This window comes from Tachysurus vachellii, chromosome 7 (genome assembly GCF_030014155.1).
Source record: "Tachysurus vachellii isolate PV-2020 chromosome 7, HZAU_Pvac_v1, whole genome shotgun sequence".
In the NCBI taxonomy this organism is placed as follows: Eukaryota; Metazoa; Chordata; class Actinopteri; order Siluriformes; family Bagridae; genus Tachysurus; species Tachysurus vachellii.
The window spans coordinates 1,892,308-1,918,739 of NC_083466.1; the positions used below are offsets into that span (position 1 = coordinate 1,892,308).

At 41.5% G+C, this 26,432-nt stretch overlaps 3 protein-coding genes across 7 annotated transcripts; all 3 read left to right on the forward strand.

Annotated features, from left to right (window-relative positions):
• Nucleotides 1–787: 787 nt before the first annotated feature.
• On the forward strand, nucleotides 788–7,862 carry fubp1 (far upstream element (FUSE) binding protein 1). Of its 3 annotated transcripts, none has more exons than XM_060873833.1 (20): nucleotides 788–964; nucleotides 1,676–1,769; nucleotides 2,315–2,347; nucleotides 2,481–2,517; nucleotides 2,630–2,676; nucleotides 2,787–2,858; nucleotides 2,945–3,002; nucleotides 3,094–3,250; nucleotides 3,346–3,444; nucleotides 3,525–3,671; nucleotides 3,783–3,885; nucleotides 3,987–4,223; nucleotides 4,342–4,502; nucleotides 4,598–4,746; nucleotides 4,879–4,958; nucleotides 5,046–5,174; nucleotides 5,361–5,435; nucleotides 6,020–6,082; nucleotides 6,395–6,549; nucleotides 6,638–7,862. In XM_060873833.1, the coding sequence occupies exons 1-20, from the start codon at nucleotides 872–874 to the stop codon at nucleotides 6,677–6,679; spliced, it is 2,031 nt and encodes a 676-aa protein (XP_060729816.1). In that variant the 5' UTR covers nucleotides 788–871; the 3' UTR covers nucleotides 6,680–7,862. The 3 variants fall into 3 exon arrangements, with proteins under 3 accessions (XP_060729816.1, XP_060729817.1, XP_060729818.1); XM_060873834.1 differs by having other exon boundaries at nucleotides 6,810–7,862; XM_060873835.1 differs by lacking the exon at nucleotides 5,361–5,435.
• A 3,708-nt stretch (nucleotides 7,863–11,570) lies between these two features.
• On the forward strand, nucleotides 11,571–16,771 carry LOC132848265 (phospholipid scramblase 2). Its single transcript, XM_060873839.1, has 8 exons — nucleotides 11,571–11,712; nucleotides 12,782–12,826; nucleotides 12,908–12,993; nucleotides 14,912–14,954; nucleotides 15,065–15,285; nucleotides 15,383–15,544; nucleotides 16,435–16,596; nucleotides 16,690–16,771. The coding sequence occupies exons 1-8, from the start codon at nucleotides 11,703–11,705 to the stop codon at nucleotides 16,726–16,728; spliced, it is 768 nt and encodes a 255-aa protein (XP_060729822.1). The 5' UTR covers nucleotides 11,571–11,702; the 3' UTR covers nucleotides 16,729–16,771.
• Nucleotides 16,772–17,659: 888 nt separating this feature from the next.
• On the forward strand, nucleotides 17,660–26,283 carry LOC132848264 (phospholipid scramblase 1-like). 3 transcript variants are annotated; one of them, XM_060873836.1, is made up of 10 exons: nucleotides 17,660–17,798; nucleotides 22,072–22,104; nucleotides 23,631–23,729; nucleotides 23,846–23,931; nucleotides 24,162–24,204; nucleotides 24,401–24,621; nucleotides 24,781–24,942; nucleotides 25,059–25,220; nucleotides 25,322–25,379; nucleotides 25,467–26,283. In XM_060873836.1, exons 2-9 carry the CDS (start codon nucleotides 22,092–22,094, stop codon nucleotides 25,358–25,360), a joined length of 825 nt encoding a protein of 274 aa, XP_060729819.1. In that variant the 5' UTR covers nucleotides 17,660–17,798; nucleotides 22,072–22,091; the 3' UTR covers nucleotides 25,361–25,379; nucleotides 25,467–26,283. The 3 variants fall into 3 exon arrangements, with proteins under 3 accessions (XP_060729819.1, XP_060729821.1, XP_060729820.1); XM_060873838.1 differs by lacking the exon at nucleotides 17,660–17,798 and adding an exon at nucleotides 21,807–21,912; XM_060873837.1 differs by lacking the exon at nucleotides 17,660–17,798 and adding an exon at nucleotides 21,873–21,912 and having other exon boundaries at nucleotides 22,004–22,104.
• Nucleotides 26,284–26,432: the final 149 nt, after the last annotated feature.

Consider the following 26,432-nt stretch of genomic DNA (forward strand, 5'->3'; position numbering starts at 1 on the left):
TATTATTGAGCGTTTTAACAAATTTACTAAAGACATCTCGTTCTTAATCCTGATTCGGACGTGCGATTGTCGTCGTGTCAAAAAAAAAAAGCGGTGGAGCTTAAGTTAAATAAACAACTATTTGCAAACATGATTTGGCGATATAACTTGCTATGAATTAGTATATTTTTTTAGCATGTTCAAAGCACCGTCAACCTAAAAATAAAGGTTTTACACCCAAATTTAGGAACCTTAATATTACTTCAGCTAATTAGTTAACGCCACCTGTCACTAGTGTTAGCCAGTGAGTTAGCACTAGCTAACTATACTCAGATTTGTGATTAAATAATAAACTTTAACCTAAGCTCCACCTTTGTTAACATTAATACCAGGATATAAGCTAAACTGCCTGTTCAGCTAAATGATAAATATTTATTCGAGAAGATTTTGGATGTATTTTGTCTAATTATCAAACTTTTTTTGTTGTAAAAATGTCGAAAGTGCTGCTACGTTGTCAAATTTATGAACTAATAAAAGGCCAAAGAAAAGTGTTTTATCTTTGAGAAAAATGATTATGAAGCAAAATTTGATGACTTGTGAATGTTTTGCTGAAAGTTTGTGAGTTAATGCTGAATTTTAGCACACTGTGAAACTCCTGAAGTGAATTTTGTGACTGAACACTAACGCGAGTTGTTTGGCTTTTAAAAGTTAGCGTTTTAAGCTAACTGTGAACGAATAATGCTAATCATGCTAATCCCCACCCCCAACAACCGGAAGTCATGATATGAAGTGCGCGCGCCCCCTTTCGTTACGCGACCGCATTCGTGTCGCAGTTCCATTTTTCCGCCTCGTCGTCCCGGCTGCGCGGCCATATTCTCTCATCCCCTCAAACATGGCTGATTACACGAGTGTGGCGCCGCCATCCTCAAACGCCGGCGGAGGAATGAACGACGCTTTTAAAGACGCATTACAACGGGCGAGACAGGTGAGCGGTTAAACCTGACGAAGCTTTAAACATATTCTCAGCATTTAGAAACAAAACATCGCGGCTTTTTTTTTTTTTTTGCTTCTCGCTAGTGGAACTGTGGCTGCGTTCCAAATAGCTAGCTAATGTATGACGAAGTGCACTAGGTAGGGTACACAACGTATTACACATAGGGGTAAACTTAGCGCACTACAAATCCAGTGTGGATGAATTCGGGACGCGGCCTCGGTCGGTTTTACAGGCCTGCTAACGTGTTAGCGGGTTGCAACAAAGGAGATGCTAAAGGCCTGGATATTTTAATACTACACAAAGTCGTGTGCTTTTGTAACTTTCTAGTTTTTGGTGTGGTGTTTGAATATTTAACTAAACTTGTAAAGAAAATACATCTAGTGTTTTTTGTGTTTTATTGTTTTGTTTTCATCGAATTAGAGTTTTAGCTCTCTGAAGTTAGCTTGATTCTATGCTTGCGAGTTAGCTGTAAACTAGCTATACGTATCGCTAATTTAAATGCTATCGTTTAAATGCTGACGAGCTCCATATAAATGTAGATTTCAAATGATTGAAATGTAAAGTTATTTTAACTTGGCCAAGCTACTTTATAGCTACTTTATTGACGGATTTATTCCACGACCTCAGGCGAAGGCCTTGTTTGCACGCGCGCTGCACACGACGTCCAATTGAGTGTTTTTTTTTAATATTTTTTGTTTTCAGATAGCCGCTAAAATCGGCGGTGATGGAGTTAATCCACCTCCTCCAACCAACGAGTTTGCATACGGAGGGCAGAAAAGGCCTTTGGAAGACGCGGGTAAGTTCAGATTCAATCTTTTTACAGAACTAAGAGTTCCGGATCTTCTACCGAATCAGTGATTCATTCAAACATCCGATTTTTTTTTTGATCGATTCATTTGAGGTGTACCGATTCTACGGAATCGATTCTAGTGAATCAGTCTGGGCGATTTTAGTACATAAGTTTGATTTACAGTTATTTCTGTTCCTTCTAGTAACAAATAGCTCTCAGTATTACAATACTGTGGTTTTTTTTTTAATTATTTTATATATACATATACATATAATTTTTTTTTTTTTTGCATTGATGTTTGCTGGCAATAATAATAATACTAATTTATTTGAAATATATTGCTTACATCCTACAGTGTTCCAAGCTGTCACTCCTTCCATTCTTCCAAATTTAACCCCCGTAGTTGCACATTAGTTTAACGGTGTGATTTGCATCTGCACACCGCAGTCCGAGCTGCTTTTATACAAATTGACCCAACCCATTTTAAGCAGTCTTTTGTGAGATTTGGTGTAGTTTTCACATCGCATCGTCTTTTTGTTTTTATCCTACAGATCAGCCAGAAACAAAGAAAGTCGCAAGTGACCGTAAGCGTTTATTTTTCAGTCGTATCTCTTAAAAAAAAAATAGAAAGAAAGAAAAAAATACTGACTATGGGCTTATTGTTGCAGTGAGTATGAGACGATGTGTAATTCATTATTTATTTTTTTCTCCCCAAAGCTTTTGCTGCAATGGGTGGAATGGCTGGTCTTCCAAGGTACTAAGTTTCTATAATAACTGAGCGTTAACCTTTACAACGGTACTCATACTTCTGAGCTTTTGTGAATGTGGAGTTTTGTCACAAATTATCGTCTGATTGCTTTACCCAGGCCTATGTCAGAAGAGTTCAAGGTTCCAGACGGCATGGTCGGCTTTAGTAAGTACTTTTTTTTTTTTTTTTTTTTTTTTTTTAAATTAATGTTTCCGAGATTTCACAGTTGCTTCCTGAAGATTTCAGAGGTTTAATCCATGCTTGCTTTTGTCTAGTTATCGGAAGAGGAGGAGAGCAGATTTCAAGGATACAGCAAGAATCTGCATGCAAGATCCAGATAGCTCCAGGTGAATGGCCATGTGATTGAAGTTTTGCCAGTTTCTCCTTTAAGCCTTCAACACAAACACCTACTTTATTTTGCCCCATCTTACAGACAGCGGCGGCATGCCTGAGCGCTCGGTGACGTTAACAGGCTCTCCGGATTCCATCATGTGAGTGTGTATGCTGACACAAAGCAGTGTTTAAGTTTACGCACTGAGGTGTGAATGTTAAATGATTTTATTTCTTTTTGTTTACTAACAGGACTGCAAAGAGGTTACTGACCGAGATTGTGGAAAAGGGCAGACCGACTCCATTTCACAACGATGGCCCTGGCATGTCTGTTCAGGAAATTATGATTCCGGCATCCAAAGCAGGCCTCGTCATCGGAAAGGGAGGCGAGACAATTAAACAGTTACAGGTGAGTGGAGATCTGTTTCGTTATTAAGGCCAGTCGTTATTATTTTAATCATTTTAATTAACTTTAAAATATCTCTGTTCTGTTCTGAACGGCAGGAGCGAGCTGGAGTGAAGATGGTAATGATTCAGGATGGGCCTCAGAACACTGGGGCGGACAAACCGCTAAGGATTTCTGGAGATCCTTATAAAGTTCAGGTTAGTTTCCTATATTAGTGTAAGATTTCTGTCTCGTAACGTCCTGGTGCAAACCTGTCAATTAAACCTTTTAATTCCAGCAAGCTAAAGACATGGTGATGGACCTGATCAGAGACCAGGGTTTCCGAGAGCAGAGGGGTGAATACGGATCACGGATGGGTGGAGGTGGAGGAGGAGGAGGAGGCGGCGGCGGCGGAGGAGGAGGAGGAGGAGGAGAAGGTTTGGATGTAAGTCATGATGATGGAGAGCTGATGTGTACATGTGGATTATAATACCATGTTTCTGTGTTTTGTTTGGTAAAAAAAAAAAAATTTTTTTTATCTTTAATGTTCTTTTAGGTCCCAGTGCCACGCTTCGCAGTGGGGATTGTGATCGGCAGGAATGGAGAAATGATCAAGAAGATTCAGAACGACACCGGTGTTAAAATTCAGTTCAAACCAGGTTTGTCTAGGTTTATTCTGGGGTGATGCTAGTATTGAAAATCACAGAGGAGTTATATTCCTATAACTTGTGTGATTTTCCTCTTGTGTCTTCACCCACAGATGACGGCACTACACCAGACAGGATTGCTCAGATCATGGGACCCCCTGACCGAGCGCAGCATGCAGCCAGCATCATTACAGACCTGTTGCATAGTGTGCAAGCTGGCGGTCCACCCGGCCCCGGGGGCAGGGGCAGAGGTCGTGGCCATGGTAACTGGAACATGGGCCCACCAGGGGGCCTGCAGGAGTTCTCCTTCACTGTTCCTACTGTTAAGACCGGCCTCATTATCGGCAAAGGTCCGCCTTTTTTTTTTTTTAAATGCTCGTGTTATTTCAAAATGCTTGCTTGGAGAGAATCGGTATACAAGGTCCGTCATGACCGGGGAAATAAAAGCCTGTTGACTTCCGTTCACAGGAGGGGAGACGATTAAAAGCATAAGCCAGCAGTCTGGTGCCAGAATAGAGTTGCAGAGAAATCCTCCTCCCAACGCTGACCCCAACATAAAGATGTTCACAGTGCGCGGAACACCGCAGCAGATCGATTACGCCAGACAGCTCGTTGAAGAGAAGATCGGGGTGAGTGACCTGAGGAATAAATATAAGACTTGTATAAAAACGTTCTGTGAAATCGTCATCGTGTGTGTAACGAGCGGATTTGCACACGTCCTCAGGGTCCCGTCAGCCCTATGGGTGGACCGCACGGACCACCGGGACCTCACGGAGGCCCTGCACCGCACGGCCCCCCAGGTCCGCCTGGACCTCCTGCGCCTATGGGACCTTACAACCCAGGGCCCTACAACCAGGGACCTCCTGGACCACAGTAAGCGCTTCAGCTTTTGTGTGTTATTAGGAAAACCTTACTGTGGTTTGGGATCTGATGATATTGTGTGTTATGAGATGTTTAATTGCAGCCAATAATTTAGATTTTGTGTTTTTCTTTTGTTTCTTGCAGCGGTGGTCCTCCAGGGCCGTACCAACCGCAGGGCTGGGGTAACGGTTACCCTCACTGGCAGCAGGGCCAGCCTGATCCCAGTGAGTGGCCTTTGTGTCTTTTGCCTTGCTGCTATCGCCTTACTTTAATGTTGTACAGTGAGGTCTGATGTGCCGTTTGGTTTACAGATAAAGCAGCGGCCGATGCTAACGCCGCAGCGTGGGCTGCCTATTACGCTCAGTACCAGCAGCAGCCTCAGGCTCCCATGACTCCCACCAGCGCTGCCGCTCCTGGCACCGCACCAGCTAACGGTCAAGGTAAAGCTTGTTTTCTCTCCTATCGCCCACTTACCCATTACATAGGTGACAGAACAAGTCTAAAAGACTACAACATCTGCAGCGTAGCAAGTTGTATGTGTAGTTAATTTCCCTTCTAGTTTAACTTGGGTCGAGCGCAGACTTCCTACATGACGGTTCTCAATTAGTTTGCACCGTTTTTAACAGGTGACCCGCAGGCTCCAGGTCAGAGCGGACAGGCAGATTACACCAAGGCCTGGGAAGAATATTACAAGAAAATGGGTAAATTGTAGTTTTAGATTTTATTTATTTCCCCCTCACAGTCTATTTTGAAACTTGAAGCTAAGCAGCACCAGGGATATGAACAGAAGTGTCTTGTCCTGGTTTTCTTTAGCAAAGTGTCAGGTTTTTGATGTTTTTTTTTTTTTTCCTCAGACAGGTTGCCATATTATCTGGAATGTAATAAACACCAATAAAGTCTGTACACTTTGTATGATGTTAATGTACCAGGCATAAAATGTAGTATTTGGTTTATTTAGCTACCAAAGTAGCCTTAGCCATTAGCGCTGGGTCTAATATGGTGACTGCTGTGTGCGAATTACCCAGAATCCTACACTGTTTTGCACACAAGGCTCTATTTGTCCAACGTCCATGGTTTTATTTCATGTGATGCCTGGTTATGGATTTTAAACTAGTTCTTTTGAATCGTCTCACCATCGTAACATCGTTTCTCTGCGGTGTTTGTGTTCAGAGTCCAGACTTTAATGCTGATGTCAGTTATACAAAGCAACAGAGCACTAAATGATTAGAATGTTGAGTTCAAATGATTTTCGTTTCTTTAAACATTTGTTTTTGTCGTCGCTCAGGTCAACAAGGCCAGCAGCCGCAGGATTACACCAAAGCGTGGGAGGAATACTATAAGAAACAAGGTGAGTTTACAGCTCTTGGTCTTATACGGTGCTGCGTGTGGGCAGATGCGCTTCGTGTTATACGGCTCTCTGCAGTAGAGCTGCTGTAAATACCTCTGCCCTAGAGCATGCTAGTGGGTTTCTGTCCCACCGCTCGGAGACAGCGTGGCTGGGATCGTTCCCCCACTTACAAGTCTTTTGTTTCACGACTGGGGGATTAGATCGATGTTCGACTCGAGCTCTCGAACAACTTCGGCTTTAATTAAAACTGTAAAATGTTTGACTAATATGTAGATGATGAAGTTTACATAGTGTTTTTATCACGTGTAACAGGTCAGGCGGCCCCTCAGGCGGCCGGGCCGAGCTCTTCCCAGCCTGGAGGCCAGCCGGACTACAGCGCCGCGTGGGCTGAATATTACCGCCAGCAAGCGGCCTACTACGGCCAGGGCGGCTCTCAGCCCATGGGATCGGCACCACCGGCCCAGCAGGTACGCTCCTGATTAACGTTGTATAATGTCAACTGTGCCGTGTTTATTCCCTTCTTCCCCTATCTCTGTATAACCTTCTCCTCCACAGCTTCATCAGGAGTCCCTGCATCCCGACATCAGCGAGAGTTAACCAAGCTGTTCTTTTCCCGTCCACAGGCGTCTTTATCTCTGTAATTAGGTTATGGGTTGGGGGTGGGGTAGCGAGTCAATGTTTCTGCTCTTAACATGTTGTGTATTTCTTATGTATTTCTTCTGCACAGGGCCAGTAATGTGAAGCGGACATAAAGTAAATGCTACCTTGTCGAAAAAATCCTTTGTTAAATGTTTGGATGCAGACGCCTTGATGAAGATCGTAGTTTCCTTGGTTTGCGTTTAAACTAGATTGCAAAACGGCTCTGGATTTGAGAATTCTACTGTTTGTTTTTTTTTTTTTTGCTTCTTTGTTTTTGTAATTTTTTCCACTCTTGTATAAAACTGTTTTTAGTGCGGTAATAATGGTCATTCCAGCTCCTGTATTTCATTATGTAGTTCAGAACTCATGTCTATATACAACTGCCCTAGTGCTTTCTCTCTCTCTCTCTCTCTCTGTGTCTCTCTCTTTCTCTCTCTCTCTCTCTCTCTTCCATGTAAATGCTCTCAGTTTTAAAAATGCCTGTTGTGTTTTGCAATAAAACATAATGAAACCTCCTGTGTTGGTAAGTGGGCAGGGGAAAAGAAACAATTGGGGTTTACACGGTTGTGTTTTTTTTTTGTTTTTTTTAATATACTGTGTTTTTTTTTTTTTGTTTTTGGGGTGGGGGGTTAGTACTGTTTTGGGCCGGCCGGGTGGGTGAAACGGGACACGATCCACAGACTTCACGTCTCTTTCTGTCCGAAATGACATTTTGTTTCTCTCCAACTGTCTATACACAGCTTCGTTATAATTTCCTAGTGTTTTAAGCTCTGGCATGAACGCATCTAGTCTGGTTTACTGGCAGTAGGGTGTAGACAGGCGTATGTATGCGAGGGAAGGTGGGGTGAGCCGTGTGACCCGCGTTATGACTTCTTTAACTGTTGCTCAAATAATGTGAGAAACTTTCCCCCTCACAGGCCAGTTTAGGACAGCGGTAAGCAAATTTCCATAAAGCAATGTGATATGATTGCAAGCTGCTTCTTTTTTTTTTTTTTTGGTTCCCAGGTCAGGTGAAGTGTTTTGTTTTGTTTGTTTTTTCTATTACATGTTGTACATTACAGAGAAATGCCCCGTTTCCCACTTCTTAAATGCATATTTTTCTGGCAAATGTTTTAGATTTAAAAATAAAGGCACAAAATGATATGGCAGTGTATATATACGTATAAATAAATATATATATATATATATATATTTTGCCCACCCTGTTTGGCGTAGACTTGTAGGTGTGTGTTTTTAGGGCTGAGGAGGCTATGCTGTTACCACACCAGTGAAAATGAGCCCTCCGTAAGTACAAAAAGAAATGCAATTAAAGTAAATAACGACAGCCCCAGTTTCTGCTCTGTCAATGCATTGTCTTTGACCAAGTGTAGTGCTTTATACTTAAAAGTTGATTTGTCTACCCTGAATTTGTGAACTTTAACTGTTAAGTACAGGGGTAAGTATGTCTGGGCTGCTGCAGGTCTTGAAAGTTTGTTATAATTTTGATTATTATTTTTGACGTACAAAATGTTAGTTTCTCTCTTGAGCCTGTGACTTTACCCTAAGACTGTTCAGGTTTGTCTAGTAATATTTCACCTGTATTAATCTTGCAATTAGTTAAAAAGTCTCTCTCTCTCTCTCTCTCTGTGTCACTCTGTGTCTCTCTCTCTCTCTGTTCTGATTGCTTTTAAAATCGAACTGTGACGTTTGACATTGGGCAGTCGAAATCAGGGGTGAACAAATCATCATAAATCTGTTCCGATCTCGCCCACAGGGAATATTATTTAAAAGCAACGTAGGCTAATCCTGCACCTGGTTCTGTTTATTTACAAAAAGGAGAGCGTTGTTCCTCACGGTGTGAAAGGATATGTTTATTTGTTAATGCTAATTGCTAAGAGCCAGATTACGCGTAGGGATTATTTTAAAAAGATTTTTCTTTCTCCTGGCTTACAGCGACACCCCTAAATTCACTTAGCATGGGAATTCCTGGGCTACTGATTTGTCCATCCCTGAAAACCTAGGAAATGTTCATCTAGTTTCTTTTTTAAAGTGCCACTGTTTTATCGTTGCAGCTGTTTTTTATGATCTGCTATTGCATTGCATTGCATCTGTTTTGACCAAGTTAACAAACCACTTAACATTCAGACAAGTTTGCATTTTGAATAAGATAAAAAACAAGAATGCAAAATGTGTTGTTGGGATGGATGGTGGCAGACTTTACCACTTTCCAGGCTGTTCTAGTTCTTTGCCTGTGATTCAGTCTCTTTTTTTTGCGGTTTCTCTCGAACCTATATATCAAATAACCCCAATGTTGATTGGCGGCTCGATGCGCAGCGTCGTCCCCGCACCTTAGGTTCTGCTGCGGTAACACAGGTAAGCTTAACCTAAGACACAAATCTGTTTGACCTGTGACTCAAGTCTTGCAATTTTTGTTAAAATTAACTGTTGAAAAAAGAAAAAAAAAGGCCCAATGTTGTATTAATTAATTGCAAAATGTTATTTCAAATATTTCCTTTCTTCCCAAATAGCATATAATATATGCAAATAATCTGCAAAATCTTTAGGATATCTGTACATTTGAAATGCTGTTTCCTTACTAATCAATGCATATCCATAATCCTGTTAGTGTGCTAGAAATTTTCAGAGCAATCGATGGCACTGTAGACTGTGTTGTTCCCTGTATTTACCAATGCTGCATGCAGTTGGATTTAAAAGAAAAAAGAGAAATTATTATTATTAATCAAAAAGAATCAAAGAAAAAAGCTGTGTTATGGCAATTCTAATTTCTGCCCTGTACTCTGAAGTGTACTCGTGTATGTATGCTGACATGGTTTTGAACCCTGTGCTGTTGTGGCGCTAATACAAAATGCTGCCTTCATTCTCGCTCACAGTGTTGAAGAGGCTGCAGGCGTAGTGCGTAGAATCAGGTCCTCAGCTAGGGTTGTCCCTAAGGAGGAGTCCTTTGACTGTGTCCCTCTGCTGAACATAGACCGTTCAAGGGCTCCAGTTATAAGGTAAAGCAAAAAAAAAAAAATAAAATGAATACCATGAGGTTGTAATGTGACGTTTAGGGCTGAATGTTTCCAGATTCTTATGTCGATGCTTTTCACATTGCTGATATATAAATGGCTTTATGAACTGTACCATGATCATTTCGTTGCAAAACTTATTTGCTGATTTTTATGGTCAGGGTTTGAAAATGTGCATCAAATGCCAGATTAGTTGGAACATAAACCAGGACACTTTTTTTTTTCTTTCAATAAATATCTCCTTTTTTTTTTTCTAATTTACTATATTTCTCTTTTTGCATAGCACACTTGCTTGATTTAGGCAGTTTAACGGAGAGTGTTATGTTGTTGTTGTTGTTGTCCGTTGCTGCATATGTTGTGGTATGCATGCAGTATGCCATGTCCTTCTGAGCAAACTGTCCACAACAGAATTTCGTTGCGGGTGTAGAAAAGAAGACATAATCGGAGGCTGAGAAATGGGGATCGTGGCCGGGAGGTAAACACAAAAAATGGTTTTCATATCCATGTACCTGTTGAAACTATGGAATGTATTAGCATTTTTACGTTTAGGGCTTTTTGTGGGTTTTTTTTTGTTTTTTTTTTGCAGAGAATTGCTGGTTTTTTGACTGTTTAGCCTTGACCTGTCGTTCAATAAAATTGTAATGATTGGAAAGCTCGACTGTCTCAGTTCTTTTTGTTTTCCCACCCCCTGTTTCAAAGCAAGTCATTAAATATTGAGTAGAAACATCTAGGGTTGTGTTTTTGAGCACCTGGCAACCTTTCTGCACGATGGACAGGTTATTTGGTTTTCTAGAGTCTTCTATAGCATATTGCGTATAAGAAATGCTACAGAAGAAGGGACCCGTCGGGTGCTGAGGGAATTAAGCGTTTGTTAAACGTAAAGGCTTGAAGTGACCGGAACGGCGAACGTCTGCGAGGGGAAAGTTGTAAGTATGCTGCAAGAGTGGTACAGATTACAGGATCAGGTGCAAAAATTCTACTTTTATTAAGATAGGATGAAGCTTAACCCTTGTCGCTTTCTAGTTTGAAATAAAAAGAAAGCCTTGCTCGGTGTTTAATTACGTTTTCCTAATGCTAGTTTTAAGAACGTTTACTTGACTGTAAGGTACCTTGTTGCTCTCAAGTTTCCCGTCGTACCTTCAGTATGCATATCTACTCCGAAAGGCACGTATGCGGTACATTTTTTTTTTTTTAAACGTCCCATGCAGTAGTTGAAGCTAATTATGTTCTGGTGTCACACCTGAAGTTTGTTCTACAAGCTAGACTATCTGATAAATGTTTAGAGGCTTTGTAGCCTTTTCCTTGAGCGTGTAGTAAATGGCATGCTGCTATCCAGTGTTATCGCCCAAGGAAATCCTAAATCCGATCGGACACGGAGTTTAAAAAAAGGTCTCGCTTGACATGAAACGTTATCCTCCTTTTGACACGGTTGAGAAGAGGGCTGAATAATTCATAGAAGCACGAGTAAAGGAGAGTCGCTTTTATTGCTCTCAGCAGCAGGTGGATTTAAATGCAATGACAATCATGGGAATGTTTGTGTCAATGCTACACCATGTTTTATAGGGTTATCCTTCAGGAGAGCTTTAATCGGCAACCATGTACGCACAAGGTATCTTACCTGATGACCTAAGAAACTTTTGTTTTGTTTCATATATACATCTCATTATAAATCACTGTGTTTTATACAAAAATTCCAATGAAACATTTTAAATAAAGTCTTTAAACTCTGCAAGTTCTTGAGACTGGAACTTGAAGCCAGCTTGGTGGATTATTACCCTACCAAATGTCACCATGTTCACACCTACACTACCATTTACCAGGACTGGGAAACTGGTTATATTTCCATAAGCTGCTTTAGATAGCTGATTAACCGTTTTTTAAGGATTTTGGTAGTAAATGAAGGTAGAACCTTCCATAACCCTTTTAATTTTGGTCCATCAGGAGAATTTCCTGGGCCCCCAGGCATCGCCCCCATGATCCCTGGTGAGTGAGGTCTTATTACACGATAAATGTGGTTTTATGCACAAATAAACTTCAGCCATAAAAATGTCTGTTAGATGCATCATCTAGAGGGTTATATCCTGGAGAATGTTTGAAATACTTCCTCAAAGTGGCATTAGTGCATTCGTATTCTGTTCGAAAGGCAAAGGTCCTGGTTGTGGAACTTGGTCAAATCTGGCTTGATGCCACCCCGTTGATGTTGAGTGATGTTGGGCGGAGGAATGAAGGGGGGGTGGAGCAGTTACGGTCTGAAGAAACGGAATGTTATATGGTGAAATCCCATCCTGGCTCAACCAGGATAAAACGCCCTTCCCAAGATGCCCTTTCCCAGTCTTTCCATTCAGACGTTCAGCCTCGAAACATGTCCGGGGTTTGATAAAGCAACTCAGGGGCAAAACTCATCCACTTGAGCCACAGGATCTCAGACACAGCTTTGATCCAAACAAAGAAAATTTTTTATTGATGTTTTTTCCATTTGTACTTCATCCAAGGTAACTAACTAAAGCACTTCAAAATAATCAGTTCTAAAGAATGAGACCAGTACTATACCCATGTGTGTGTGTGTGTGTGTGTTTTAGGGCCATTATTTAAATCAGGTGTGGGGAAAACCCAACTTGTTCCATGATATCTCTGATTAGTTCATGTTAAGTAGCTTCCTCGTTTGCTTGTCAGGCCAAAACGTCCTTAAACACAGCAAAGTGGAAAATGGCCAAACTGGTTTGAGCTGACAGGAAATTTATAGTAACTCAAATAACGACTCTAAAGCACCACCAGCACCACCGTGGTGTGCTGAAAACCGCAGAAGAAACCATCAGGTTCCACTCCTGTCAGCTAAGAACAGGAAATCTGTGTCCGCAGTGGGGACAGGATCGGTCAAACTGGAGACCGGGGAGAGGACAGAAACTGAAAGTACCCTTTAAATAAAGGATGGGAAAAGTGTAACATGACCCATTAAATGAAACGAGTTTGAAATGACCCTTTAGCAAAATGTCACACCTGTGACATTTTGCTAAAGGGTCATTTCAAACTCGTGCTTTTTTCCTCTCTGTAGGTTTTGTGACCCCTCATGTACCTGCCATGAGGTCTTTTCCACCAGGTACATTTAAAAAAACAAACAAAAAAAACTGTAAACATAGACATAGAGACTACACTCAACCTTTTTGCGTGTTTGCTCCAGGGTATGTGCCACCTCAGATACCCCCGATAATGCCCGTCCTTCAAGGACCACCAGGATGCCCGCCTGGTCTGGAGTACTTAACCCAGGTGAATAATTGAATAAAAAAGTCACAGTGTGCAAACAATGCAGAAATTCCAAAACGTTAAATGTAACAATAAATGGATGAAAATTGCAAATTGCAATTTTTGCCAGTGTTGGTTGAAAAAAAAAAACCCACAAATACAGTGGTGTGAAAGTGTTGGCCCCCTTCCTTACTTTTTATTTTTTGCACGTTTGTCACACTTTAATCTTTCAGATCATCAAACAAATTTAAATATTAGTCAAAGATGATAAAGTAAACACAACATGCAGTTGTGAAGGTTTTTATTATTAAGGGAAAACAAAATCCAACCCCACATGGCTCTGTGTGAAAAAGTTTTTGCACCCTAAAACTAATAACTGGTTGATCCACCCTTAGCAGCAAGTAGGGCCGGCCCTGGCCAATTTGCTGCCCTAGGCAAGATTTCACCTGGTGCCCCTGGAATCACAGACAATTGTGTTCCGATCATTTTGTTCATAAACTTACACAGAAACAAACTGCACAGCTTTGTCCTGTTTTTCTTTATTTTGAAAATACACACAAACTATATAAAAAAACTATATTACGGAGACCTTGCTTTCCTTGCCTTTCTTACAGCAATAAAATATATATAATAAATACATAAATAAAATACTTCTCAGGTAATAAAATATATATACATATATATTAATATAAAAATATATATGTATATATATTAATAAAAATAATAATTTGGGCGCACGGGCGCCCCTAGTGGTGGGCGGCGCCCTTAGCATTTGCCTATTCTGCCTATGCGCAGGGCCGGCCCTGGCAGCAAGAACTGCAATCAAGCGTTTGCGATAACTTGCAATGAGTCTGTTGGTCCACTCATCTTTGCAGAATTGTTGTAATTCAGCTTTGACTCGGCCAAAGTCTTCATTTTGTTTTTCTTCATCCATTCAGAGGTGGACTTGCTTGTGTGTTTTGGATCATTGTCCTGCTGCAGAACCCAAGTCTGCTTCAGCTTGAGGTCACGAACAGATGGCCGCACGTCGTCCTTCAGGATTTTTTGGTACACAGCAGAATTCATGGTTCCATTTATCACAGCAAGTCTTCCAGGTCCTGAAGCAGCAAAACAGCCCCAGACCAATAAACTACCACCACCATATTTTACTGTTGGTATGTAGCTTTTACGCTAGATGTAACGGGACACACCACAGCTTATTTTCCCAAATGTTTTGGGGATCATCAAGATGTCTTCTGGCAAATCTGAGACTAGCCTTTATGTTCTTTTTGCTCAGCAGCGGATTTTGTCTTGGAACTCAACGGCCATTTTTGCCCAGGCTCTCTCTTATGGTGGAGTCATGAACACTGACCATATCTGAGGAAGTTCTTGTTGTTTTGGGGTCTTTTGTGACATCTTAGATGAGTCGTCGCTGCGCTCTTGGGGTAATTTTGGTCGGCCGGCGACTCCTGCGAAGGTTCACCACTGTTCCATGTTTTCACCATTTGTGGATAACGGCTCTCACCGTCGTTGGCTTGAGTCCCAAAGCTTTAGAAATGGCTTTATAACCTTTTCCAGACTGATAGACCTCAATTCCTTTCTTTCTCATTTGTTCCTTAATTCCTTTGGATCTCTGCATGACGTGTAGATTTTGACGAACTTCTGGTCTACTTCACTTTGTCAGTCAGGTCTTATTTACGTGATTTCTTGATTGTGAACAGATGTGGCATTAATCAGGCCTGGGTGTGGCTAGAGAAATTGAACTCAGGTGTGATAAACCACAGTTAAGTTATGTTTTACAGGGGGTGCAAACACTTTTTTACACAGAGCCATGTGGGTTTGGACTTTGTTTTCCCTTAATAATAAAAACCTTCATTTAAAAACTGCATGTTGTGTTTACTTGTGTTAGCTTTGACTAATATTTAAATTTGTTAAAAGGGTTAATAACACTAATCACTTACAGGTTGACCAGCTTCTTGTCCATCAGAAGGTGGAACTAATCGAAGGTAGAGAATGAAACTATATATTTTCTTCCTTTCTGTTTCATTACTAAACCCAACACAGAAGTGAAATGCAGACGTGAAAACTTTCTTTCTTTCTGTCTTTTCTCTCCCAGCTCTTATGGGTTTTGAAACCAGCAACCAGTATGTTGTGAAAAACAGCCTTGGACAGCAGGTGTGGCTCGCCGTCGAAGAGAGCGACTTTTGTACGCGGATGGTATGTGGTCCTGTGCGCTCTTTCGTCATGCGCCTCCAGGACAACATGGGAAAGGAAGTGCTCACCCTTACACGGCCTTTAAAATGCAGCAGCTGCTGCTTTCCATGCTGCCTTCAGGAGGTACGTGTGGACAATGACTTACAGTGATTACGACATAAACAGTCTGTGTAGGATTTACACTCGCAAATATGTTCGTAAAACATGTTGTGTATCTTAGATGGAGGTCCAGGCTCCTCCCGGCACTGCTATCGGATATGTGACGCAGGACTGGCACCCGTACCTCCCTAAGTTCACCATCAGGGACGAGAGGATGAGCGCGGTGCTGCGGATCGTCGGACCTTTCTGTGACTGTAACTGCTGCTCGGACGTCATTTTCAAGGTTCCGTGTGCAGAACGTAAACAGACACGTTACTGTAGTACGTTATTCCGCTCAATACACTCAAGTGCTGGATAACTAACTGCCAGGGACGGTAGATGTTACTCTCGTTTGTACGTTTTATTTATTGATTTTTTTAAACAGATTATTTTATTTACGTTATTTATTTATTTTTTTTGCTTATTCTGTATTGTGAGTTTTTTTTTATCACTTGAAGAACTTTTTTTACTACTTTTATTTGGTGTTTTCAGATTTTTTTTATTCAGGGGAAATAAGATTTCCTGTCAGCTAAAAATTCTTTTTTTCTTTCTTTTTTCTTTTTTCTTAATTCTTTCTTTTTTTGATTTCTTTTTGCCATTTTCCGATTCACGAAGACCCTCTTATGGGTGTTTACAATTTTTCAGGGTCTAGCTTGAATACCTAAATCAGCAAAATAATTAAATTTATTAGGTTATCTTTGTGGGGGTCACAGTGGCTTAGTGGTTAGCACGTTCGCCTCACACCTCTAGGGTTGGGGGTTCAAGTCCCACCTCCATCTTGTGTGTGTGGAGTTTGCATGTTCTCCCCGTGCCTCGGGGGTTTCCTCTGGGTACTCCGGTTTCCTCCCCCGGTCCAAAGACATGCATGGTAGGTTGATTGGCATCTCTGGAAAATTGTCCGTAGTGTGTGAATGCGTGAGTGAATGAGAGTGTGTGTGTGTGCGCCCTGCGATGGGTTGGCACTCCGTCCAGGGTGTATCCTGCCTTGATTCCCGATGACGCCTGAGATAGGCACAGGCTCCCCGTGACCCGAGGTAGTTCGGATAAGCGGTACAAAATGAGTGAGTGAGAGTGAGAGGTTCTCTTTGTGATGCACAGCCAATAAACCTAATCAGAACCTTTTTTCCCTGGTAGGTCACATCCCTAGACGAGGCTTCGGTAATCGGTAGGATAAGCAAACAGTGGGCAGGCTTGGACACCGAAATGTTTACGGATGCAGATCATTTCGGCGTTCAGTTTCCCGTGGATCTGGATGTAAAAATAAAGGCTGTCGTGTTGGCTGCTTGTTTCCTCATTGTAAGTGACATTTCAGTGTGTGTTATTATACAGATTTACACTCGTGTTATGCGGTACGGCGAACTAATGTTTTTTTTTTTTTTTTTTGGACAGGATTTCATGTTTTTTGAGCATTCACCTAAACAAGAATGACCTCATTAATTTATTAAGAATAAAAGAAATCCATGTGAATGTGTATGTCAAGTCGACAGATTTTTTGAATTACGTATTTATTAATTTACTGACACTGTCATTACTAGAAAATAGTATTCTCGCACAGGAAATGGAGCCGAAAGTGCAGGAACCGATAGATCAAAAACCACATTATCTGTCCTGCCACTTCCTGGAAGATCCAACATCCATTAATGGCTATAATTCTTCAGTGGGCTGTTGCTGTGCAAAAATACTGCATCAAATCCAAGCATGAAACCCTACCAAGCAGATTTGATTTGAGTGGTCGTGTGTGTGTGTGTGTGCGCGCGCTGTCTGTATCATTTGTTTAATGGATGTCCTGTATGAGTTCATAGCCACTGATCACATTACATGTCCTTATGACGTGTCCTATGGCTGAAGTGAATTTGACAGTGTGTTACCAGGCGATTCACATTCAACAGAAAATCCCCCTTTTGGGCAATAGCTATTGCGCTTATGGATTAATTCGTAACTTTAACTCCGTGGTTCCACTTACATTCCTAGCTACAGCCTTTTGCTCTTGAGCTTTATATTATTGTAGTTAATATTTCACTCATAATAGAGTAAATGAAATCTAATCTAATCTAAACTAATGTATAGGCAAACAAACACATACACACTTCTACCATTGCTCCTAGGAGGAAGGACATCTCATGGGATTTCCCTTTCCGTTGCTTGAGCTACCTCTATCGTCTGGTGTGACATGAGCTAACAGAGCTTAAAGGAACACACACACACACACATGCACTCAGCCAGCACATCTTTCTAATAGAGTAAAAAGTAATGACGTAAGACAGACATAGAGCATATTTGTAAGTCTATCTCCGCCCCCTTCCGTGTGGGAGTTGCCATCCAGTGCCTGGTGCAAAGCATCAAGATAATTGTCTCTGCGGCAGCTTTGTGGATTGCTTTACCAGCAGAAGAGAGTGAGGCAATGTCATGAACGTATGGTGGAAATCTACCAGTTGTGCTATTACTCATCCTACCTCTGCTTTGCTCTCCATAAGGAATCTACTGCTACTGACCAAAAGGTGCGTGTTTTTTATTTTCATTTTTTTCCCCCAACCCCATACACACCTTTTGCATCAAGCTACATTTGTCTTACTATGCTTTAGTATCTATAAGTATGTTTGCGATCAATCAAGAGTCCGGTTTGGTGCTTTGGATTTGATTTACGTACAGTAACCTTGAGTAGCTCTGATGGTTAGAGATATTTATTTATACTCAGTTTTTATGTCATGAAAATGTTGGGAAGTCTTTATAAGTGCATTAATACATCTCCATCACTGACACTCACTTCATATTTGATCACTTAAGTAAACTTTTTATGCTCTTTCTAATATGTTGTTTCTATAGCAACATCTTGCATGGTGGATTCTCCAAACGATCCATGACAAAAAGCAGTTTAAAAAAAAAAAAAGTGTTCGTATTGAAAAGAACTTATTTACATAGACATAGACATCTATGTCTAGGTGTTCCTTTGTAATCTCTACATCTGTAAAACACTTGGAAATTCTGTTCATGCGAGGGAAATCAAAGTTGTGTGCAATAAGTGTTGCAAAGACTTTCGAAATTGACACACATAGTGAAAATATTTTGTGAACGAATAGAAAACGACCATGAAATGAGGCATAGCTACTGCAAGGAAATGTGACGCTATTGGGAGGAAACACAAAAAGTGGTTTGAAAGCATGCAAAAAAAAAAAAATAATAAAAATTGCAAGGGAAAATATGCAAAAACTCTTCCAAGCAAATGCAAATCTGTCAGAAAGCACAAATTGGTTATTGGAATTCTCCTGAAAGTTGATTATTTTCCCATGACATAACACGTCCAAGTGTTTTGCAGTGGTACCGAACACTTCTTGACTTTCAACGTCTACCCCCTCTGATATGTGATGTCCTGTCTAGTCCACTAATGACTAACAAATAATATGATTAGTTAAAGTTAAAGTTAGTTCTTGGGGTCAGGGGTTATTGGACATATCACTTCTTTCTACAAGTTTGTAGAATTCCTGAAAATCCAAGAATCCTAAAACGATCAACAAGACATCATGCCAATCTGAGGTGACCTTGCCCTAATAAAAGGAAAAAGAAAAAAAACCCCAAACACACAGCATGCAAATTCCAGAACATTCCTCACAACAGTCTGAGGTGTTCGGTTACATCAGGGCTAACCTCGGTTCCCAGGCTTATCTCTTATCATCACTTTTTTTTTTTTCAAGGTTAATTTTAATTGATAAAATAAAACCACCTGCCAGATATTGTGTGGTTCCCTTTGTGCTGTAAAAGCAGCTCTGACTAATCAAGGCATGGACTCCGCAAGACCCATGAAGGTGTGTGTCTCTTAGCCAGCATTTACTCACTCTCACTCACTCACTCACTCATTTTCTACCGCTTATCCGAACTACCTCGGGTCACGGGGAGCCTGTGCCTATCTCAGGCGTCATCGGGCATCAAGGCAGGATATACACCCTGGACGGAGTGCCAACCCATCGCAGGGCGCACACACACACACTCATTCACTCACACAATCCCACACTATGGACAATTTCCCAGAGATGCCAATCAACCTACCATGCATGTCTTTGGACCGGGAAAAGGAAACCGGAGTACTTGGAGGAAACCCCCAAGGCACTGGGGAGAACATGCAAACTCCACACACACACAAGGCGGAGGCGGGAATCGAACCCCCAACCCTTGAGGTGTGAGGCGAACGTGCTAACCACTAAGCCCCAGCATTTCCTGTTTTAGGAATTTGTGCTACAGTTTTTCTGTGAGAACAGAGCAGACAAACTTTCACTCCCTTCACACATCAATTGCCCCTTTTCCACCGAGGCAGTTTGAGTGCTGGTTCGGAGCCTAATTTAGAACCAGTTCTTTCTTTTTCGACAGCCAAAGCACCGGCTCTGAACCAGGAAAAGTGGTTCTTAAGTAGCACCAAAACGTTGCTGATCTAGACTTAAGAACCGCTTGTGTCAGGGGCTGTGGGCGGGGCTACTGTTAGCGCATTTGATAATATACTAATGTTTAATACACTTTTACTTTACCGCAATATGATCAATTATCAGCGCACATGATAGTAAGTAGCTACATGCTAAGGCTAAATTTTTCCTGTGTTAATAATAAAATGTTATGTACTTTCTCGATTACAACCTCTGTTTATATAAATTACATGGAGCTGCACGTACACGTTGGATTCGTCACGTTTGGATGCCAATGTAGGTTCACAAAGCCATGAGCATTAACAGTAAAGCAACATCCGCCATCGTTGATGTTGTGTTTGTGTTTGCTGCTGCTGTGTAACGTGACACGTATATAGGGTTGGGTATCAAAAGAAATTTTCCGGTTCCGATTCCCGGTTCCATAATAAAAGAAATGTGAAAAATAATGCACAATACTTAAACAATCCCATTTGTGTTTATTAATCACTCTTTAAATATTTTAAACAGAGCATTTCAATTCATATCAATTTAAATTTAAATAAATTCAACATCATATTTAACATCCAGAATTACAACTTAGCAAAACAGTTAGCAATTTTTCTGAAGAAACATGAACACATCTGCTTTCTCTGGGAGAAGATGAGACCTTTCCTGACTTATTGTATCTCCAGCTGTGGAGAAAACCCTCTCAGAGGGGGGAGATTTGCTTCATTGTTGTAGCTTTGGAAATGAATCCAAACTTTAGACTTTTTTTTAGACATGTTTAACACAAAGTGTACCACAGCACAGCAGCGCGAGTAACTGATTTCTGTGGTAAACTGCGTTAATTTGGTTGCGTGACTGTAAAACAATGAATATTCATGAGGTAAGACGTGGCTATTTAAAGTGACCACTCCTAGCGCTTTGCCCGTCATCGCATCGGAACCGCGTTTGGAACCGAAACTAAAAAATTCCGCACGGTTACGGTTCCTGTTAAAAAACAAAACCGGTTCTGAATAAGAACCGGTTCTCGGTTCCCAACCTTACACGTAAACAGTGATGTCAGACTCTGCTCTGTGATGCTCTCTAACTGATGGAAAGGCAAACCGGTTCTTAGAAGGTTCGCCAGTGGAACCAACTTTGAACCAGTGCTAGCTCTGAACCAGCACTCGGTTCTTTTTGGTGGAAAAGGGGTAAATAAGCCTTGGCCACCCATCACCCTGTCACTGGTTTACTGGTTGTCCTTCCTTGGACCGCTTTTGGTAGGTAATGACCACTGCACACCGGGAACAGTCCACAAGACCTGCTGCTCTGGAGATGTTCTGACCCGGTCATGACCTACTATTACTCCTTTCTTACTTTTTTCCCATTCATCCTGCTTCAACCCATCAGATTGTTGTTCAAGACTATTCACCTGCTGCCTGATATATCTTACCAGTCTGTTTGGAATCATATTTTCAGATATTCCTACCGATTCGTTGCAGTTAATTTGAGTTAACCGACATGAGCCGAGTCTTACTCGTCCGAAATGGGTCCTGTTGTCCAGCTTGTTTCTTTGCTTCCATGCTTTACCTGGTGGCATTGTACAGGCCATGATTTAGGGTTGTGTGTATATGTATTCCAGGAACACCACATACAAGGCTGGATTTCACCCTGGGGGCCAGTTCAAACCTAGGGGCAGTTTATTGGGAAGGAAAGCTACAGTAACCTGAGAAATTTGCCCTTGTTCAGTTTATTTTTTTCAAGGTACTTGGAGCTTTATCAGCCTAGGTTGTGCTTTTGGGAGGAAATTAAGTTTAAATAATTAGCCTTTCTATAACACTTTCTCCAACCTCCAGTTTACTGTATCTATTGTCTTACATTTCCAAAGATAACAGACAATGTTATGCTGTTAAATGCCATCTAGATGAATGAAATCAAACCTTTAAATCCAAAGCTTTGGAAAAAAGGAAATGGGTTCAAATCAGGATCCTGTCAGGGTCTAAAACTCTCCTTCTCACACAGCCACATTTATATTTATACTGTTTATTCATATTTCTCCCTAGTGTAAAACACACACAGATTGTTTTCAGTTTCCTGTTATGTCCAGCTTTGAAAAACCTCCCCTTTTTAAACCTCCCTTCACGGTTCCGCCTCCTTTCTCCTCAACACAAAAACATCTGGGGATTTTTTTGTGCTTCCAAGTTCACATGTAAACAACGAGTCTCATTTTTTTTTTGTCAGGGTATGCATTCTTTATCGCGTTCGCTTTTTTTTAAATGTTTTGATTCTAGATAGGTTTGTAAAGTGCGGGATGTTTTGCATTTTTTCCCCAGTTCTTCCATCAGATTTCAGGATGCAGACAATGGTGGAGTAACTTGTACTTTTGGGTTTGTTTCCACAGAAAGAAATCTGCTGTATATCATGGATCCAGCTGGTGAGTTAGTGTACTAGCTCAATCTAATGGTTGTGTATAGATGTATAGGTTTATTTTAACAGTGAGAGACAGAATAACAACAAAAAAAAAAAAATCCAGAAAAAAGTTATAAGTTGAGTTGCATTTTAATGAGTGAAACACATATTTGACTTAGTGCTTGGTGGCAAAACCCTTGTCGGCAATCGCAGAGGTCAGAAATACCATGTAGTTGGCCACCAGCTTTGCAAACATCTCAGGAAGGATTTTTGTCCCACGCTACTTTGGAGATCCTATGGGATTAAGGTCTGGAGACTGGCTAAGCCACTCCAGGACATGCTGGAATACCCATTCACGACCCATTTTCAATGCCTTGGCTGAGGGAAGGAGATTCTCACCCAAGATTTGATGCTACATGGCCCTGTCCATCATCCTGTTGATTCGGGGAAGTTGTCCTGTCCCCTTAGAAGATAACCACCCCTAAACCATAATGTTTCCTCCTCCATGTTTGACGGTGGGGATGGTGTTCTTTGCAGCGTAAGCAGCAGTCCTCCTCCTCCAAACATGGCTAGTTGAGTTGATGCCAAAAAGCTCGAAATTTGGTCTCATCTCACGACAACACTTTCACCCAGTTCTACACTGAATCATTTAGATGTTCATTGGCAAACTCCAGACGGGCCTGTACATGTGCTTTCTTGAGCAGGGGGACCTTGCGGGCCCTGCCGGATTTCAGTCCTCCGCGGCATAGTGTGTTACTAATGTTTTTTTTAGTGACTGGTCCCAGCTGCCTTGATATCATTAACAAGATCCTGCCATGTAGTTCTGGGCTGATTCCTCACTTTCTCATGATCAATGAAACTTCACAAGGTGAGATCTCGCATGAAGCCCCAGACTGAGTTAGATCGACAGTTATTTTGTGTTTCTTCCATTTGTGAATAATTGCACCAACTGTTGACGCCTTCTCACCAAGCAGCTTGGCGATGATCTTGTAGCCTTGTTGACATCCTTGGACAGCTCTTTGGTCTTGGCAAAATTGGAGAGTTTGGAATCTGATTGATTGATTGAGCTATGATCTCAGCAAGACACTTGGGAGCCAGAAATGTTGCTGATTGATAGGGGATCAAATACTTATTTCACTCAATAAAATGCAAATCAATTTATAACTAAAAAAAGCATTATTCAAAAATCAGCAGGGGATCAAATAATTATTTACTCACTGTAACAATCCAACCTCTTCATCTTCCTCCCATCAACCAGAAATTGTTGTTCTACACGTGTTCCTGCTTCCTACTTCTCTGGTTAAATGTTACCTATAAATGTAGATTTTCTCACCTTCTGATTATTTTGTGGACAGTCCCATCTAGGTAGAGTCATTACTGAGACATATTGTTCCCATTACAAGTCCGCAGGATGTGTAACGTTACTATACCCTAGTTTGTTTTGTCCAGGATTTCCTCTGACTTGTTTGGTTGCTCTATAAGCTGCATGATGCCGTTTGCTTTGGTATGTTATCTAACCCTCTGGATTCTCCACTTGTTTTTATTATGTAGTCCATCATTCAGTCCAAAACACAGGACATTTCGTAACTGACTGCCAACCAGGAAAAAACTTCTCTAATCCCAGTTATGGACAAATGCCTGTCCCTCCAGGTACGAAGTCATGACTCTGCATTTATTTTCATGGACTGTTATTAGTCGATTCAGACTTTTAGACCCTACATAAACATATGTACTGTTCTTTTTATATAAATGTGCCATATTTTCAGGCAACTTGCCTCCTCAATCTCCGCCGATGATGCCTGCTCCTCAGAGACCTCCCGGGTGTCCACCCGGGCTGGAGTACTTAACACAGGTGAGGTTCTATGCTACTAACACGTGGTCTGAAAAGCTATTACGGAAAATGGGCGCTGAACATATGAGTGATGACTAAGCAGAGCGTCAGCACCAAGCGAAGGTCCTAGAGCTCAAAACCGTTCATGTGTAAACAGCGTGTGAGCTTCTGGTGTTCTGATGCGAACGCCGTGTCACCTGACACCTTTAATTTATCTGTGTGTTTTTGATTGTTCTCTCTATGGGGACCAGATTGACCAGCTTCTCGTTCACCAGAAAGTGGAGCTGGCTGAAGGTGAGTAAATGTTGAACTCTTAATATTCGCTGAGGGGGGAAAAAAAAGATGTTTTCTGCTAAACCAGTGAAATCATTAGTGCTTCAAGGACATCATCTCTATCATCCTATTGTAATTCTACTGTCCACGTCCATCTTTCCAATCTTACACCTTTTATTTTTAATATCAACGCACAATTCCTTGCTGTGCAATGCAGCTATTTTAGGATGGGAGACCAACAACAAGTACCTGGTGAAGAACTCGCTCGGGCAGCAGGTCTTTTACGTGGCTGAGGAGAACGACTGCTGTAACCGGAACTGCTGTGGACCGCTTCGATCCTTCGTCCTCCACATACAGGACAACGTGGGTCAGGAGGTGATCACGCTCACGAGACCTTTACGCTGTGGCGGCTGCTTGTGCCCCTGCTGTCTGCAAGAGGTACTGCACCTTCTCAATATCCACCATCTTCTCAATTAATGGTTTTAGAAAAACAAATCAAACATCACAGAAGACTTGAGAGAACTTACCCAGAAGTCCAGTAACTAACACATCATGTATTTTTCAAGTTATGGTGACAGAATTTTTTTCCATTTTCAGCTTGAGATTCAGTCTCCTCCAGGCACACCCATCGGGTACGTGGTTCAGACCTGGCACCCTTTCTTACCCAAGTACACCATTCAAAATGAAAACAAGCAGGACATCCTGAAGATCGTAGGACCTTGCTGCACCTTCAAATGTTGTTCCGATGTGAACTTTGAGGTATTTTTTTTTAAACCCCTCTTCATAGCTACAATAATAGTTAGTAACCTTTGCTGGACGCTTTGCTAATCTGCTAAAGAAGCCGCGTGCTAACTTACGAATCGAAACAACTTCAGGTTTTGTCGATGGATGAAACGTCGTCCGTGGGCCGCATCAGTAAGCAGTGGACTGGCTACATACGAGAGGCTTTCACGGACGCCGACAATTTTGGGATCCAGTTCCCTCTGGACCTGGACGTGAAGATCAAGGCTGTGCTTCTCGGAGCCTGTTTTCTTATTGTAAGCCTTATTTACATTTGGTTAAGATTCTAGTTTAGCAAACGTTAAGGAAACGTGTTAAAACTTGCTGCGTCACTGTTGCTCTGTCTGACTCTCTGTAGGACTTCATGTTCTTTGAGAGGAAACAGAACAGACATTGAGCGGGAGGTTCCTTCTCATGTACGTATTATTCTAGCTCAATGGTGTGGACCTTTTTAATGTCACATTCACAGAAGCTTGCTCATTGTCACTGTCTTTCTATTCCAGTTTCTTCACCGTGACGCGTCCGTACTGGCGTCTTTGCTGGACCTTATACGACCTTATACAGGAGAATATACGTCTCTCTTTCTCACTACAAATATTCAGTGTATCTTTAATACACAGTGTGTCCCAAAAGTCTCCAGTGTCTGTCACTACCTTCCTGATGCAGAACTTATGGACACGCTGCACTGTTGTGTATATGTATACTGTATGTACTGTATATGGGACTCCTCATTTATGTGTGTTTTTGAGTTAGAAGCTCTAGATGGCAGCATGGCGCAATTTAACTGTGCGCTGATTTGGTCTGTATACGACTAATTCTCAAGGCCTTAACCGGTGCATTATTACAGTCAGATAATTAAAGCTTTATACCAAAGAACCTACACTCGGTCCCTATGCTGAATAGGACGGAGAGTATTTTTTTCTGCCCCAGAGCAGTACAGAAGCTTGCATCCTGCCCTCGTTACTGGCCGTGAAAAACAACAGGGGTGTAACAGGCGGATGCTTTCTGTTTGATCAATAATGGAGAAGCCGTCTAATGGAGGCGTCTGGAGAAACGATTGATGTTTCACCTGACCCAGATCGGGCCATCTGTGGACTGCAGAATGACACCAAACATCAGCTCCTTGGTGCATTAACCCTGACTGGATAAGAAAAACTGTTGCCATATATAAGGGCTCGTATATCGAAATCACTTCGTATCTTTTTAATATGTTTATAAGTGGAATCATTCGTTTAGTGTTTGTTCTCGATGCATGTAACACAAATTGTTCTACAATAATGCAGTTAATGCAGTTATTACAATAATCTACAATAAACAAACGGAAAAAAAAATCTATTTTGTCGTCATCTTTCTACTCACTCTCTCTCTCGTTTTCTACCGCTTATCCGAACTATGTCGGGTCACGGGGTGCCTATCTCAGGCGTCATCGGGCATTAAGGCAGGATACAGGCTGGACGGAGTGCCAACCC